The 17,063-nt window shown below is 34.1% G+C and overlaps 1 protein-coding gene across 5 annotated transcripts; it reads right to left on the reverse strand.

The window, feature by feature from the left end:
* Window positions 1-1,347: 1,347 nt before the first annotated feature.
* LOC148608012 (uncharacterized) lies at window positions 1,348-16,797 on the reverse strand. Of its 5 annotated transcripts, XM_088545548.1 has the most exons (10): window positions 16,544-16,797; window positions 15,576-15,594; window positions 10,498-10,596; window positions 9,871-9,942; window positions 9,088-9,129; window positions 8,639-8,694; window positions 5,938-6,016; window positions 4,858-4,995; window positions 3,164-3,241; window positions 1,348-1,522 (listed from the first exon to the last, which is right to left on the reverse strand). In XM_088545548.1, the coding sequence occupies exons 3-10, from the start codon at window positions 10,588-10,590 to the stop codon at window positions 1,367-1,369; spliced, it is 714 nt and encodes a 237-aa protein (XP_088401674.1). In that variant the 5' UTR covers window positions 10,591-10,596; window positions 15,576-15,594; window positions 16,544-16,797; the 3' UTR covers window positions 1,348-1,366. The 5 variants fall into 5 exon arrangements, with proteins under 5 accessions (XP_088401674.1, XP_088401673.1, XP_088401675.1 ...); XM_088545547.1 differs by lacking the exon at window positions 15,576-15,594; XM_088545549.1 differs by lacking the exons at window positions 15,576-15,594; window positions 16,544-16,797 and adding an exon at window positions 15,691-15,740.
* Window positions 16,798-17,063: the final 266 nt, after the last annotated feature.

Raw genomic sequence — 17,063 nt, forward strand, 5'->3', positions numbered from 1 at the left:
TGATTTCCGCTAGAACATTTGTTCCCTGATTACTCTTACACTAAAAAATAACGCCTTTATTCTGTGTGACAAGAAGGACTTGGGTTGTTCCGATCGACAATCTACCCTTCAGTATATCTACTTGTACAAGAAGTTGTACAATTATCAAATGCCGATATTCCTTGGACGTAGAGAAATTACGTATCACAAGACTTCGTATCGTATTATTTTTCTCTTTCTCGTCCTCTCCATCTTTATTTATTGTGCTGTTTTTTTATTCTGCGTATACATGTTCGTCACCGTGTGTAAACCACTAAAATAAAGATGGCACGTCAGTGATAACACTATCTTACACATTTTTTATATTTATGTATAGTGTCACTGTCGTTGCTTCCAATGAAAGAATGAACTTTTTTTTCACATTCTCAGCCGGTAATTAAAGATGCACGTGACTTTTTCAACCACCGGACCGTGATTTTCTGCAAGAGTTTACCCGCAATTTTACATTTTCAATTTTTCTACAGATTTAATTGGAGAAACCAATTCTCCTTCAACCTATTCTTGCTACAGCTCACTTGCTGAAAATTTAAATTTTACCATCTAGAGTGGAGAATCTGTTTCTCCCATAAATAAAACCATAAAAATAAATTAGTCAATACCCTAATTTACCTAAGGTCAACTACGTCATCAAGGACCTCCCCTCCAGTCATCAAGTCATTGCGTCATCGCTGTCACTACCATTACGATTATTTGATACACTACCAACTAATCTTTTAAAATATGAATAACATTCGTAAATCAACAAGTATTTAATTGACCAACAATATGAATAACGACTGTAAACATGGTAAACGTGGTAAGCGTGGGAGTCTTCACGCCACATTTTAATTTCCCGGCTCGTGGCGGGAAATTACAAATTTTATAATCACGCGCTCGAGCGGTGTATGGGAGAAATAATTTAAACCACTCTTTACTGAAGGAGAACCTTTAATTCATCCAAGATCGTTCCAACGAATTAGGACTAAGATATATATGGACTGAGTTCGGGTAGCTTTGAAAAATATCCCAATAAACTGTGGTTATAAGTGTAAAATTATAAAAGTCAGGAAAGTGTGCTACTTGAAGTTATATGTTGTTTTTACAATAAAGATGAAAAAAAGTGTTAAAGATCATATAGTAAGTTATGACGGTGACAATATCTACATTATACTATTAAGGTGACGATGATAATGACGGTGTGTGTGTGTGTGTGTGTGTTGTTTAACTGCCTAACAAAGACTGGCACAAAAAGCTATCATGTATTATGATTTCACCGCTTTCACTCAAAAAGTCTCAAACAGCCATCAGATGGAAGAAACAAGAACAAGATCACCACAAAACAATTTTTTTATATTAAGTTATAGGGATATTGTTGGACAAATTGGCTCTGAACATTCATCATCCGACAGAATTCTATAAACTCTACCGGAATTTCTTTCTTTCCTTGTAGGTAGTTGTACTGTCCATCCTTACTAACCTTCTCTAGTCCTTGGTTGTATTTTGCCTGAAAATCATAAAAATATCATTCTTACATTAGTCCGCCATTGTGGATAAGGGACAATACTTGTTCTTACATTAGTTCGCCATTGTGTATAAGGGACAACACTTGTTTTTACAATAGTCTGCTATTGAGAATACAGGACAATACTTTTTTTTTTTTTTACAATAGTCTGCCATTGTGGATAAGGGACAATACTTGCTCTTACAATAATCTACCATTCTGGATAAAGGGCAACACTTTTTCTTGCAATAGTCCGCCATTGTGGATAATGGACAATACTTGACATGTTCTTACAACAGTCTGCCATTGTGGATAAGGGACAATACTTGACATGTTCTTACAACAGTCTGTCATTGTGGATAAGGGACAATAGGAACCAGCATTGCATTGCATGTCCCTGAGCGGGTATACTTCAAAACATGGAGGCTAGTAAGATATAGTGCATTTTCTTTTTGCCTCTCTACAAACTAATGTTTTGTCAAAAGATATGAACGATGACTTATTAAATAGAGCAAACATCACACTATAAGATGCCAAACGTTTTAAAAGAAAATCTAACATATTAACATAAAAATGTTCCACTGAAAAGGTTGGTTTGACGAGTGCAAAAGGAAAGTGAATGGCTATCTATAGTTCAAGACTACTTTTCTGTCCGATCTTCGTGGACTCACCCTACTTTCTTTGCACGAAATTATTTTTTCGCATGTCCTTAGAAAAACTACATAAGTGAAAGTTTTATTGAATCAATATATTTTAAAAAAAATCCTAGCGACAACATATATTGACCCCTTATTGCGTTATGTTCATGTGTATCTAAAAGCCAATTCTCGTCTGGGTACTGTGTATTACAGTAGTACAATGATCACATGTATTCACTCTGTGGACTTCTGACATTGATGACACTTTACTTGTATAATTATTTCATGATTCTGATATAAGTATATGTGTACGCAACCGTAGTGCATACCCTATACGAAATGATATGAGGCACGAAATTACTAATAGTGAAAATCATAATTATTATAGGAGGTCATTAAATACTTCTGGACCTCCACAATTTGATTTCAGGACGTCCAAATATATTTGAGGAGTTCCACAATTCGATTGTAGGTCCAGAAATAATTGAGGAGGTTCAAAATACAGTTAAGGACCTCCTTAAATAATGATAATTTTGACTAATCCCACACCTCATTAAATCTTTCTATACGACACTAATACTGATTTGGAAGTCTTTAGTTGTAGCTGGTAACGGAATAACTAAACAAAAATTCAGTTTCACCATCGGGCAAACTAACGTCAGTACATTTGAACTTTCCATTCTATATGGTAAGGTTACCTCCCTTGTTCTTTTCCAACAGACATTAGAATAGATTTATGGGGTGTCATTCTTGTGAATCAGTGCCTTATGATGTGTATAAATTTTAAATCAATGTGTGAAATCATGATACCGAGTGACTTAACAACCGAAGTACACACTGAAGTCAAAGATCACATTTCAGCTTTCGACTCTTTAAGTGGACGTACCAACTCCAAATCGTTTTGATACTCAAGCAGGTTGTGCACCAGGGCACAAACCATTTTCTCCCTCCCCTCCACCTTTAAAATAATTGGTACTTTAGCTGTATTGGCGTATTGGTAAATTACCTTGATAAACTCGCGAATGGCAGCAGAATCTACACCGTTTAACTGCACATTGGCCCTCCATGCTACAAGTGCGATTGGCTTTAAAAAAGAATAGTTCACACTTTTACCAAAAGGCAATTCATGGTTAAGAACTTTGATATGTAATCGTCTCAAGATGATTATGTAAAACAGTTGAATTAGTACGTTGTCAGGAATCAAACAGTACAATATGTAAAAATATGCTACAGACGTTACGCGCGCTGTTTGTATTTCATAATCAGCGTGTATGGCTAGAATCATGTCCAATAATTGTCATTTTCTTGCGTTAGAACCACTTTCCTCACAGAATTTATTTTGAAAAATAAAGACATTTAAGAAAATTATCGAAATATTGGGCAAAAATTTCATTTTTAAGCTACGCGCTTCACGATTACAACTTTTTGAATTCGACTTATTCAGCAAATCCCCGGTAACATTTTTCAGCAATCATATGTACTAACTACTATTTTCAAGTAAATGCCAAATGATTGTAAAGCATATCATTGTTTTATCAAACAAGGGGTTCTGGTAGTTATTTTGGTAATATTGTTTGATGGTGTTGTGATGTTGCGGAAAAATAGTGCGTCCCGCATGGAAAGAGGAAATGTGTCCCGTATGAAAAGTGAAAACGACAAACCTATTGTAGAACCAAAGAATAAAAATTTAAGATAAAGAAAAAGCGATAATGTTGTTACTTAATAAATGTTATTTCGCTAAAGTTTATAATTATTCAGCAAATTTGCCTTCAAGACGTAACATTTTGATATATAAGCTATTTTTCGAGGCTTACAGGATTGCCCGCACTTCCAATTTTGGTCCGAAAAAAAAACCGAGAGTGACTGAAGTTACCAGCTATGATTTGTTTAGTAATGCTCTTTTACAGGTTTAATTTCATTAATTTTCAGACCGTTGTTTTTCGCAATTTTAATATAATTCATATTTTATTATTTTCTGTTGTTTAAGATTAAAACATCGTCACATTTTCAGTCTTACAAGATTGTTCCACTAGCTAAAACCGATGTTTTCCCTAATAGTTTGCGTTGCTTATAATCCTGACGTTCTGTTACGCTTTCATGTACGAACATCGCGCGTAACGTCTTCAGCAATATAGATCATAATATACATATAGAAGGTCAATTAGTTTAGTTCTGACTTTACTTTTATTTGCAATGTATAAAACTGTCAGAAACAAGTTGTACTATTAACATAATTATTAATTTCATATGGTCTCATTTGTGAAAAAAAACTCACAAAATAAAAGAAATCAAAACAGTGCAATTTTCATTCTACTAAACGTTTTCTAGTAACCGGCTTAAGATATACAACACATGTACTTTTTTCTACATATGCTGTTAAATTTTCGTCAGCAGGTAAATTTAAGATATGGATGAGGCAGGTGTATATAAATCTGATACAGAATTGTCCATTGACCAGATGACAAAGCCTTTCCAAAGAGGGATTAAATCGTATTTTTGTTTTTCTTTTGTATAGAAAGAAATAATCAGATAGAAGTTATTCCAATTATTAGTAGCACACGTAGTATCATTACACAAGCTCGGAATAACTCATCAAATATTGAAAATAGTACGCATCTCGAGCTACCGTTTGTATATTAAACCGGTATAGGGATTAATATTTGTATCCCGAGCTGTTCAGTTGTCACAGTATCTACTTACCATGTCTGCCGGTAAATTGTATCGTGTCATTATAAAGAGGTGTTTACGTTTCCTCGCCATGCGCTGTGTTTCCTTCCTTAATAGTTCAACCTGGCTCCTTTCCAGACATGGATTATAAAGGAAGACGATAGCGCCATGCTAAAACAGACCAAAAACATAAACATATTTAATAAAAAAATATTTTGCCCATATTAAACGAAACGATTCTTGCTATTTTGTCTAGTCTAGTCTTACGCCTTCTAACTTAAGAACAATTAAAAAAAAAACAAAACAAAACAAAACAAAAACAAAATCTGTAAACGATGGCTTACTAGTCAATCTCGATATAAGGAAAATAAACAAAGTTCTCGTTGAACAGGAAGTTGTTGTCAAAATTTTCCAAAAAAAAAAAAAATGACTTCACCATATGGCATAGTGTTAAAATTTCAAGCCGCTGTGGTCAGTATTGACTGAGCAAACTGCGACCACTAGAAAAAAAAACTGTGACGGAAACACTGAAACATGGATAAGGACAAAACAGTATACCCTAACCTTCGGAGCCGAGGTTAAATGAAAAAAAGAACAGAAAAATAAACACATTACAGCACTGAATGCAAGTACAAACAAAACAATCTAGTACAATAACTGTCATACAGAAAACAATACCATATACATCATTGATATCACTGCGATATTTATTGATCAAATACAATATATTTGTAAAATAATTTAGGCAGGGTTGAAACCATGTTTAAAGAAAGAAAACATGCGTACTATGGCGATAACAATTCGGATATCAACATAGATGTTTCCCAAACGTTCCCATTCACGGTTTTCAAAAATATGTTTCTATTGCTTCACAATGTTTTGGGGTTATGTTTAAAAAAATGTAATTTTCGAGAGAGGTTGTCATCTTGGTACCGCGGACATTTTGATTTTTTCAAATCAAGTACTAAGTCTTCCTGACTTTTTTACGCGTTTTTATGGATTATTTCAAACGATGACTAGCTTAGACTTCTTAAACTACTTAGCTTTTTATCTTAGTCAAATTACAACGCTCTTCTGAATACAGTTACACGTAATTAGATATAACACTCCTACCTCTAAACTATGAATCCATCTTTGAGGTGGGACGTAAGGATATTCTCCGTATTTAGGCCACGCCGGACGATGTGTCCCACTATGTAGAAAGAAAACATACGATCATATTATAAAGAATGTACACATTTTATACAAATACATTTATTTTACATTGGAGACAGTTGTCTGTATCAATCTGGGAGATATGTTGTTTAAATTGATCCTCATGATCAACCACGTATTTTAATATGGGTCATTTACAGCTATTAGCAAAAAAAAAAATCATTTGGGATCTGTATAAAAATCAAAGACTGAAGTTTTCAAGGTCGTTAATCGTCAAATATTCCATGCTGCTGATTCTGGCTTGCTTCCAACATCCAGGCGAATACAATACTCTACTAAATTTCACTTCCAATCAATCAGTCAGTGATTTTCTCAATTTCACCATAAACACTAGAAATATATGTATGGACTTGGTTCAGAATTCAGACAATCACAAATTTTAGCGAGCTTAAACTTGAAGATTTTAGGTCAATTTAAGGAAGTCTATGCAATGATGATGATTGATATCAAACATTCGTGTTCTTTTCCATTTCACATCTTTTTACATCGTACATTTGTACATTACTATCAAAATAAGTTTTTTTCGAAAATTTACTTGACTTGTTCGTAAAGCAACAGTTCATCAATCGGCCAAGTTCGGCAAACTTCGAGTCAGTCCGAAACGGTAAGAATTCAATCGAAGTTGCGATATGCTCTTAAATTCGTTGCTGTTCCTCAATCAAAACAACTGGTAACCTGTGAATCGGAGACTAGGCGTTTCTCAGATATATTTTACAGGAAGTTCAATGCTAATCGATCATTTCCTCTTTGAATGTAAAATTCCCGCTCTAAAAAACACACTTAGAACACATGTGTATGGCATTTAAGAGGAACATTTACCTATTAAGCATTAGCTAGAAGTGACAGTTCTATGGCACCTATCTGCAGCATAAGGTGGGGGTAGATACAGTACCGAAATCACGAGTGCTAGAAGTCACTAACAATATAGCAACTTAAAACGCTTAGCCTTATTTGAAATACAAAATTTTGAAAAATCAGGAAAAAAAGCAACAAAAATAGTAACAAAAATCTTCTAAAATGAATCGTCGACATGTTTGCTCTAAATTGGACACATTATGTCTGGAATTTCCGAAGTAGCAGCTGCACAAACATTATAGGGTAAGGTGTTTCGCTTTCTGTGATTTAAAAAGAACACATCTTAATAGTGTAAGGTGGCTGATGATGTGCTTTTGGGCGAAAATGTAACTTTTGTTAAAAAACACCAAACATATAAACACAACACGACACCTTACATGGCTTATTAACAAATTCAAAGTCGAAGATGAAGCACAGTTCAAAACCATAAAGAACAAAAAACAAAAACAAAAAAAAAAAAAAAAAAAAAAAACAGACCATGCACCAGATCACTCATGCTAAAGTGAAGTTGAAGAGCTTTGCAAAAATAATTTTGGGTTATTAACCATACTCCTTTTGGGAAGATATTTCATAAATGGCAATCTTGTAATATGAAGCTTAGACAAACAAAATTGAGTGCAACACATTGCCTTTAAACATACACATGAATTATTAAACTTTGCCCTCTCAGTGACATTCATAACACATGGCGAGGTCTTTTACTACTGAAACCATACTCTGGTATCTGTGTTAGATTGATTTTGGATCGCAATGTTCTCGTAACTTTCGAAACGATTTTCAGATTTCGTCTGAATATAGCTGAAATATTGCTGCTCGGACGTTAAACCTCAACAAACAAACACAACGAAACGATTGGATTCAATCATAATTGAAAATATTGTGTAAAGGATAATTAGCAGGATATTGTTTATGTGGTACGCAGTTTGCACGTTAAAACATAAAAAATAGTTTCATAATTACTTAAAGTTCGATCATGACAATATTTTCATGATCATGAGACAACTTTTGTATTTTAATACTCCGTGATTAAAGTATCGGCTTCAATATACAAGTAACTATCAGACTTTCAATTCTACCGATTCTGTATAAAACAAGCTGCATATCGGTAAATGTTAATATAGGAACGGGGGGTTAGTGATGTTCTGTATGTGTAGATGCTCTGGAACATCGCCCTGTCGGAAGTGACGTTTGTATTTAAGATGCGATTGTTTGAAATTTAAACCCATACCAAACGCACTGTGTTATAGGAAGTCAAGCACATTTCTGAGATAGAGTATCACTCATAGTCGTTACATGAGTATAAATAGCTCCGTCCGGCTTAGGTAATACATAGAGTCATATTAAACAAGATGTAGGGAAAATCATCTCGCTTCTAAACAGTATCAAATTAGTACTACTAAAATTATCAACTAAATTTTAAACCTTCTGATACGATTGCTGGAAATGTAGGCCTTAAAAAACAGGTTCGAGATTTTCTTTATGAAACTCAAGCTAAAACGTGAAAAGTATTGGAAAAATATCAGGTTAATATATTAGTTATGTGCGTGTCAAATCCCTGGATGGCTAAATATCGACAAAAAATACACACCAAAGAATCAAAATAGAAAGACACTCTAGAAACATCAAAATCTACGTAGTCGTCATAAAAAGTTAAGCGATATAGTTATGACACGTTGACGACAAGTTAAAAGGACAAAAACAAACAAACAGGTATTATAATCCATTAAAATTACATAATACGTACCTTGATGGAATTGTGACATTGTAGCTCAGAGTTTTGTCCATACAAGCATGGTCATTCTATAATTATGAATGTGAAATGTGACATGATTAATATACTGTCTTTTGCACATACAATATACTACTTTCACAGCTTGCTTTATTGTATGAGTTTGGAAACCATTGAAGACCGTGTGGTGATAATGACCTGTATAGAAGTTTAATTATTCGTTGACTTTTTGTGAATGGCAGTCTCATTGGCAATCATACTACATCTCTTATTTTTTCGGATCTGGAATTTAATCTTAAACCAACATATTAACCCTGCTCTAGAAGCCTACTTGTAAGAAGTATAGCGCGGTAAAAAAAAGTCTGCGAAAGTTCGACAAGCTCTGGCATAACGTATGTGATATGAAAACTCCATAGACAGGAGTTTAAAAATAAAGGTCATAATAACCAAGTATATAACCGTACCCCATAATCTTTCTCTTTCATGTGTTTCTTTACAATAATGTTCTGAAAAAAAAATAATCAGAAAAAAATGGAATGTTAAAAAAGACGGTGTCGGCACGAGTAAACATGATAGTTATCAACTGATGCATTATTTTATCGAGACTGATAAAACAAAAATATGCAGATGACTATGATGAGTCCCTTGATAGATAATAAACTTCCATAAAGAAACCAGTGCAATTGTATTCATATTCTTGGAACTTCATCATAACCTATATTTAAAAAAAATCTTTTTATAATTAACTATAATTATTAAGAACATCAGGCTTTCACCCTTTAACATTTCGTGATCTTATTTCAAATGCATAATTTGTTTTACCATTTCAGTTTTCTTCGTCTAAGGTGAATTCCCAGTATCATTTTATTGCAATTGATATAAACAATTATAACTAGGAGTTGCTACGAAAACATCGATTGCTTTGATTGGGCATGGGTGGTCAATTGATGACAAAAGTCGCCACAGTTCAGGTTAATTTTGTTGAGTGATTTTCAAATTATTCCCTTTATTTAATTACAATTAGAAATAATTCTCCCTCCCTCTTTCTTTTTTTTTATTTATGTCCGTTATTACAATTACCAACGCTACAAGATCTATATGACACATTATATATCAAAATTACATGACACCTTTCTTTCTTTCCCTTTTTTAGTACTGTATATTCTCTGAGGATAATCAAAGTAGGGTAAATGTCAATGAGTAAAAAAAGAAAAAAAAAATAAGTGGATAGAGTTATCCATTTATACCTTTACAGCCCCCTTTATCTGCCTCCCATTACACATAAATTCAGCGCAGGTAAAGTCCTTGTCCAATTTTGTCTGTAAAAAAGAAGTTCATATTTTTGTTGAGAATGTTCTATGTGACAAAACGCGATATTTGTAAACATCTTCGATTATAGAATATCCATGACAATCTATTAAAATGGATATACATTTAATTTATGCTTGTTCTGTGCAATAGGACAATTATTGACAGTTGAATTAATTGTAATTTTATGAAATTATTAGGCAGTTCAAATCATTAACCCGGATCTTCAAGCATTTTTGATATAAAATGGGAAATAACTACAGCTATTATTTTAAATGTTTTACCAGGGTAGATGTACATCTTTGACATTTTAAATCAGTACATAATTATTCAATTTTTTAGTACTTATACAATGATACAATACTAGAAGAAATAGAGTGTAAAATTTTACTATTGGGCGTAAATGATTTTTTTTGTTGGTCAGAGTGTTTGTTATCCCTTCCTAAATCACATTTTTGTTTTAATTTTCCACTTCCCTTTTTTCAGAGAGAGCATCAACTAGTTGTCCGCTTCAAAAATGTACACGGGTGCATTTACATTTGTGACGTGTATCATATTAGCCTTACATGTCCATCATCACAGTGCGCCCGCGCACCCATCTTCATCCTTCCCGACACCTCGGTGAAAAGCATCACCAGCAGTATTGGCAAAATCATCATAGATAACTGAAATGAACGAAATAATATCATCATCAATAATTTTGGCCGAATCATCGTCGAAAACATGCTGGTATAAGAGCAGCAAGCAAGTAACTCTCGCCAATCGATTTTTCGTCCACTCCTTTGAAACAAGTTCATGCCCAAAATTTGAAAGAAAAACGTATAACAGATTGCAGATATTTTGCTCTAAAAAAGGGGAGGTTGGTCTGGTGTTCCTAATGAAAAAAGAAGCAGTAATATCGAAGGTAAAGAACAAATGTACGCAGAAAAATCAAAAAGAACATTCAGAAAAATAAACAAAGCGAACCACATTGAGAAGGGATTAAAATATGTACTGATAATTCGAAGGGTCAACATTTCCTGTTATCTGCAAGACACTATTCACTGAAAACTAAATCCGGTGAAATGGAAAGACATCTATGACAGTTGGAGGTTGCTGATCATATTCGAAAAGAAAGCATTATATCGACAGCTAGGTTATGGTACCGACCGTAAATCTTTTGTTAACTTTTGGTAACAAAGCCTTGTCCATGTATTTATTCCCGCCATCAGTTGAAACTTTTATAGAAACGTAAAATTCATACCAACTTGAATGATTTTCCCAAAAATAAAAACAAAAAATTAAAACCGTGCTATGGCAAAAAGGCGTAAAAAACCAACTTCGCGTCAAAAATCAAATAATTCTAAACATAATTTTACCTATGTTTTTTTTTTTTTATTCAGGTTAAATGACACACGAACACCCATTCCTAGAATAACACAATATATTACTTGTTTACACTGAATACTTATGTTACACAAACAAATATAAACACAACACTGAAAAAAAAAACCAGCCACAGATGTGTTGTGTCGCACACTTTGCTTATTGTACTTAATAACAGTGTCATCTTACAATCTATTAGAAGTTGTCGTAAAGAAAGAAGTCATCAGCTCCAAATTTAAACATCTTAAACAAACATATTTCATTTACATGTTTACCAATGACAGGGATGGACCGCTGCACGTCACCCATTTACATGTTTACCAATGACAGGGATGGACCGCTGCACGTCACCCACAACTTGAACAAAAAGCAACGTACATGGCAGACTCCTTTAATTCCAGCTGTCGCTATATATAAGATGTTCTATCACTAAAAGTCATCGAATTGGTGCATATCTTAATAAGTTCATATCTCCAATAGATTAGATTAAGGGCAGTAAAGACTCGCGGATGGGTGTCTCTTATCTTGTCTGACAAAAGAGAAATTCTTTCCTCTAAACTATGTGGCAAACTTCGGTTTCCCTATTACCATTTTCATATAGTAACACTACAGTCGTTCCGGCATGCATTTTTTGTCTCTTATTCATGTTAGAAATTGCATAATTTACACTAATTTTCTAGATATTGACAGGCTTCTTATTCCACATCTACTTGGTAAGTATTAAAAATCGTTATTCCAAAATTTCAACGGTTGCTACTATGACCTGATTGACCATTATAAAGTGTCCGTTTCCAATCAGAAACTCGGCGTGATCTTCATTTTTCTAATTCTTCCCATTCCATCTGATTTTGGTCTTCTTTTGGAAGCACGACTGGAGTCTTGTATGAAGCGTTAACCTTTCGAAGCGCCAGAGTTCACCCTGGCGAGTTTATTTCCTTTGTATTTGACTTGGATCGCACTTACATGTACTATGGTATCCATGTTAACATTTTGTCCATCAGTTTCATCAACATTAGTTAGTTAGGCAACGACCATTTGATTCTGAGGGTGGGTCTAGCAGATTTTGTTGGGTCAGAATATTTATTTTGGAACTTTTGCGGGTCAGACTTTTATTTCCGACAACATCGAAAATTTTTATTTTCACTGTATGAAGAATCTGGCATGAGGTAAGAAAATTTATTTATTTTCTAGGAAGTGTAGGCCAGAAAGTTTATTTCCAAAACACTGTCAAGCCCCAACCTCAGAATGAAATGGTTGTCTCATTATCAGGTATACTGTACTTTTCATATAATTTATAAATATGTCATGCTTTCATTTTATCTTCAAAAAGTAATCAAGGGAAATAAGATTCTAGCGGAAATTAAGAGAATGTAATCCAGGAACAAAAAACCAGACATGGAAAACAGACAAACACAACAAAGAACATTAAATAACAAAAATAATACATATACACACAAAGTAACAAAAGTAAATGAGCGACTCGGAATCCACTAAAAGCATGGACCAGGTGTATCGGTAGGGTAAGCGTCCTCTGCCCTTTCTTGAAACACCCGCCGAGTTGCTCATAAAATGTCAAGTCCATTATTGACGAAAAAAGGAAGAGAAAACTGTGACGCGTTGAAAAATTAGTTTTCGTGGTGCATATGGAAACACTGTAACGATCCACGAGTTCATGATGATGACCATAAAACTTCTGTAGTGATGACTTCAATCTTGTAGCAACATAACCCTGTTTCAGAAGCCTAATTGTAAGAAGTCTGAGTAGTTACAGCAAGCTCTGACATAACGTATGAGTTGTGATAGGAAAACTCCATACGCAGGTGTTGAAGGGATGTAGGTGAAAGGAAAGTTGAAAATACTTGTCGTATAGTATAGTCAATAGTTTTCCTTCACCATCGATAGTGTAGATCAAGAAATGAGTCTGACTTCAGAGTATCTGTAGTATCTTTTATCTCAAGTTCTTTGGGGTTGAAGCGATGTATATATAAAATCCCCGAATCTATGTATGGTTAACGATAATACATCATCTATATAGCGGAAACTGAGATTTATGGATCTAGCTAAACGATGTTCTTTCTTTTTGAACAGCCCCGTGCGAATACGGGTGTCAAAGAATAGGCCCACAGCAGCGTTAAGTTTGTCGTAAAAGGCGACGACTAAATAGTGCTCAGAACCCTGGCCTTTGGCTAAGGTGCTCTGTCCACAAAGCAACTGGGTTGTGTCCTCTAGACAGTGGAATTGGGTATCCCTAGCATGTTGCATGCTGGGTCGTCTGGCCATAATACGGAAAACCTAACCATGCAAACCATAGAGGTGCAATGTGTTGGGGAAGATGCCACGTTCCTCGCACGTTAAAGAACCGCGCAGGGTATTCGATAGGAGTAGGACCCTTTGCGGTCCGCTGCAGGAGGGTAAATTGCCCGACCCTACCCCTCTCCGTATTTCCAGTGGCAATCAAAACTCGTCGACTCTATTATCCTTGTCTCCTATGCCATTTTTCATTTCATCGTCATTTTCATGTTCATTGTCCGGATGTAGCTGAAATATTGCTGCTTAGGCGTTAAACACCAACATTCAATCAACCAACCTTTTAAATCAGATCAAAACATGTATGACGGAGTTAGTTTCAATCAATCCCTAATTCTATTTACTGTAAAAAAAAAATCCAAGAGTTACTATAGCACAGATAAATATGTAATAATTAAAAGAGAACAGAATCATTGATGTAAACCTAGAGAAATCTTATTTACATATGTACATGTGTCAGAATTTTGTTTGTTGAACCAAACGTTTGAAAGCACAAGAAAGTTCGATTTGATTGTATTTACATTTGATTTAATGTTGAAGTCAATATTAACGGCAAATGCAAAATGATTTCGTTAAAGATAGGAACAAGCTGTAAAGTAACAAAACCAACATTAATCTCATAATCTTCGATCAGTGAAAATAAAAAAAAATGTGAAAGATAAAGATTCGTATAATGGAATTCCATTGTACAGTTAAAACAATATTATTGATGGTTTACGATCGGTCGATATAACTGATTGATGTTACTGTAACAGGTGCTCTATCGTTGAAATCATATATTAACTTTGACAAACATAGGCATTTGTTAACTATGTTCTAACATGTGCTACAATAATCATTCACCTGAAACAATCTATACAATATTAAAAGGAAACTTAAAGGATCAATTTCAATAATAAACGATTTTCATGATTGTATGTACGTCATATCATAAAAATTTGCAAGATCAATTTTTGGTGAAATAATTTTATCTATTTTTCCCCTACAGTATTAGAGAACTATGAAATTTGATCTTCGTTCAACAGATTTGCTGCATAACATTGTAACAATTATCTCTAGTTAACTAAAAGTATATATATTAAAACATTTTTCAATAAATCTTGAAACTTGTTTGTGCTGTCAAATACATCCTTAAAAAAAAACGAGCAAAAAGTGTAAGATAATGCACAAAGAATAAGTAGGAATTCTTATTTTTTGAAAGAGAATCAAAATGCAATAATTAGTCAGGTGATATGCACTCTTAAAACAAACCACACTGAAACAGGTTAAAATAGCGCTGTTCAAATGGAAACCTCGCACAGGAAATTCCTCATTCACTTTTCATCATCAAATACAATCATCATGAGTCAACCGTAAATATTAATTTCGTCAAAGTTACTCATTTTTGTAGATAATTCAAAGGCAGAAGTAGGTGGCCAATTGCAGCGACGCGTCTGTATATACTTGGTAAACATCTCATATCAACTAAAGTAGCCACATTGCTATTAAGCACGCGGCAATGGAAGTACACGTGTAGGTCAAACTATTACATCATTACTATCCAAGTAAATCATGATATTGTATATCAAACATGGGGCTTCATGTAAATATATGTATATAGGTATAGATAGACCTCCATTTTCAAAACAGAGAGACAATTACTAACAGATATCAAACAACTGCACTACCGTCTAACCAACCAATATCCTGCACTACCGTCTACCCAACCAATACCCTGCACTGCATTACTGTCTAACCAACCGATACCCTGCACTACCGTCTACCCAACCAATACCCTGCACTACCGTCTACCCAACAAATACCCTGCACTGCACTACTGTCTAACCAACCGATACCTTGCACTACCGTCTACCCAACCAATACCCTGCACTACCGTCTAACCAACCGATATCCTCCTCAAACATTAAATCCCGGAGTAAGATGTTGGGGTAGAGATAAGAAATAGAAAAAAAATAGTAAAGTTATTATTTACCTGATTAAAGTAATATCCTCTTTTAAACAATACAAATAAAACTTTTCTGACATGACAGTAATATATTCATTATTCATAATTAAACATTTGCATTTTAATTAATGAGAGAGTGTACCTGGTTAATAGCATGTTACAGGTAAACATTTTATTCATACCGAAAAAAAGGCCTAACAGTTTGATAAAACACGAAGGTATTCTTTATGATCCAAACCTGTTCACTAGGAGAAAACAAAGTGAGCGTCACGTTGCTTATTGATATTAAAAATAAAGCGTTAAACAAAATAGAGAAAATCAATAGAATTGTCTAGTGAGGAAATTAAAAGCATCAGAGAAGTCGCGTGGTTTAGAGAAAAAAAAATTAAAAAAAAATACAACAAATATTACATCATTTCATCGTAATTGTCAGTCATATTACGACCGAGCTAGATTAAACCAAACCTCATAAAACACACATTCAAAGAATTAGAGATGATTTAGGTAGACCTACATTACCTACCTTTATATATTACCTTTTAAGATATGCTCTTGAAATGATGATTTACAGTAGTCTATTGAGTCAATTTCAAAAGCAAAAAAGAGTATATCTGCCAATATGGTTGAATCCTTAACTAAAATATTCGATTACTTTACGGCAGTTTAGCGGAAATGATATAAGGTTTAATATTTAAAGAGCAAAAAATATATATATATCAAGTTCGCAGGAACAAGAGCCGTATAGACCCACTTTTTTCTAAACCTATCATCAAATTTAACTAGCTACACTATATATATAATTAAGTCATATGTTAGAACATTCCCATTCTCAGATCAAAGAATCGAAAACCGAAAATATCAAGTCAGAAGGATTCGGGGTTTATAGCAGTTGAGTAAGTTTATGTGTACTAATAATTTTCTAGAGAACCATAACATTGAAACAGTTACATGTACAGTCTGATAAATAAAAAATCATGTACAAATAAGTGGCTTACTGTGATAAAGTGCTCAATGACTACTCCATATTGCCAACAATCATCACAATCAGTAACGGGACGTGTATAGTAAAACCAACATAACGTGAACAAAACAGCTGCGGAAGGCTTCCGGAAACTAGATGGTTTCCTATCAATTATTCCCGAATAGCGATGATTTATATAACGCTTGAGACTGATATCAAGTGTAGCTAAAAGCTTCAAAGTTTTTATATAGGAAAATATAACAGTGTGACTGTGGACCTAATTGAATCTTCTTTGTTACTGACATCAAGGGATGATCGATAATCTGACGTGTGACAGTAAAATTTTACTACTTGTCATTAATAGTGTATAATTTACAGTCATAATATCTGTATAGAGCTTGTATCATGCGTGTACTTAAAATCCAATGACGAAGGGAGAAGTTGGATCAGGCTAATATGGCATTCATCGTGAAAATTAGATAACAGAGGATGGAAAGATGATGGAGAGAGTCCATCAACAGTTTCAATTCTAGGAGGCTAAAATGGTATGAACA

The sequence above is a fragment of the Perna viridis genome, chromosome 9 (assembly GCF_037379345.1).
Source record: "Perna viridis isolate PV_CMFRI_1.1 ecotype Kerala chromosome 9, ASM3737934v1, whole genome shotgun sequence".
Taxonomy (NCBI): Eukaryota; Metazoa; Mollusca; class Bivalvia; order Mytilida; family Mytilidae; genus Perna; species Perna viridis.

Excerpts from the sequence above, each read along its gene's own strand:
- LOC148608012 (XM_088545546.1), bottom strand. The coding sequence starts at position 11,122 with ATGGACAAGGCTTTGTTACCAAAAGTTAACAAAAGATTTACG. Across the intron at positions 9,943-10,497 it reads CGCACTGTGATGATGGACAT|ACAAAATTGGACAAGGACTT; the intron begins GTAAGGCTAATA and ends TCTTTTTTACAG. Across the intron at positions 6,017-8,638 it reads AATGTCACAATTCCATCAAG|TGGGACACATCGTCCGGCGT; the intron begins GTACGTATTATG and ends CTTTCTACATAG.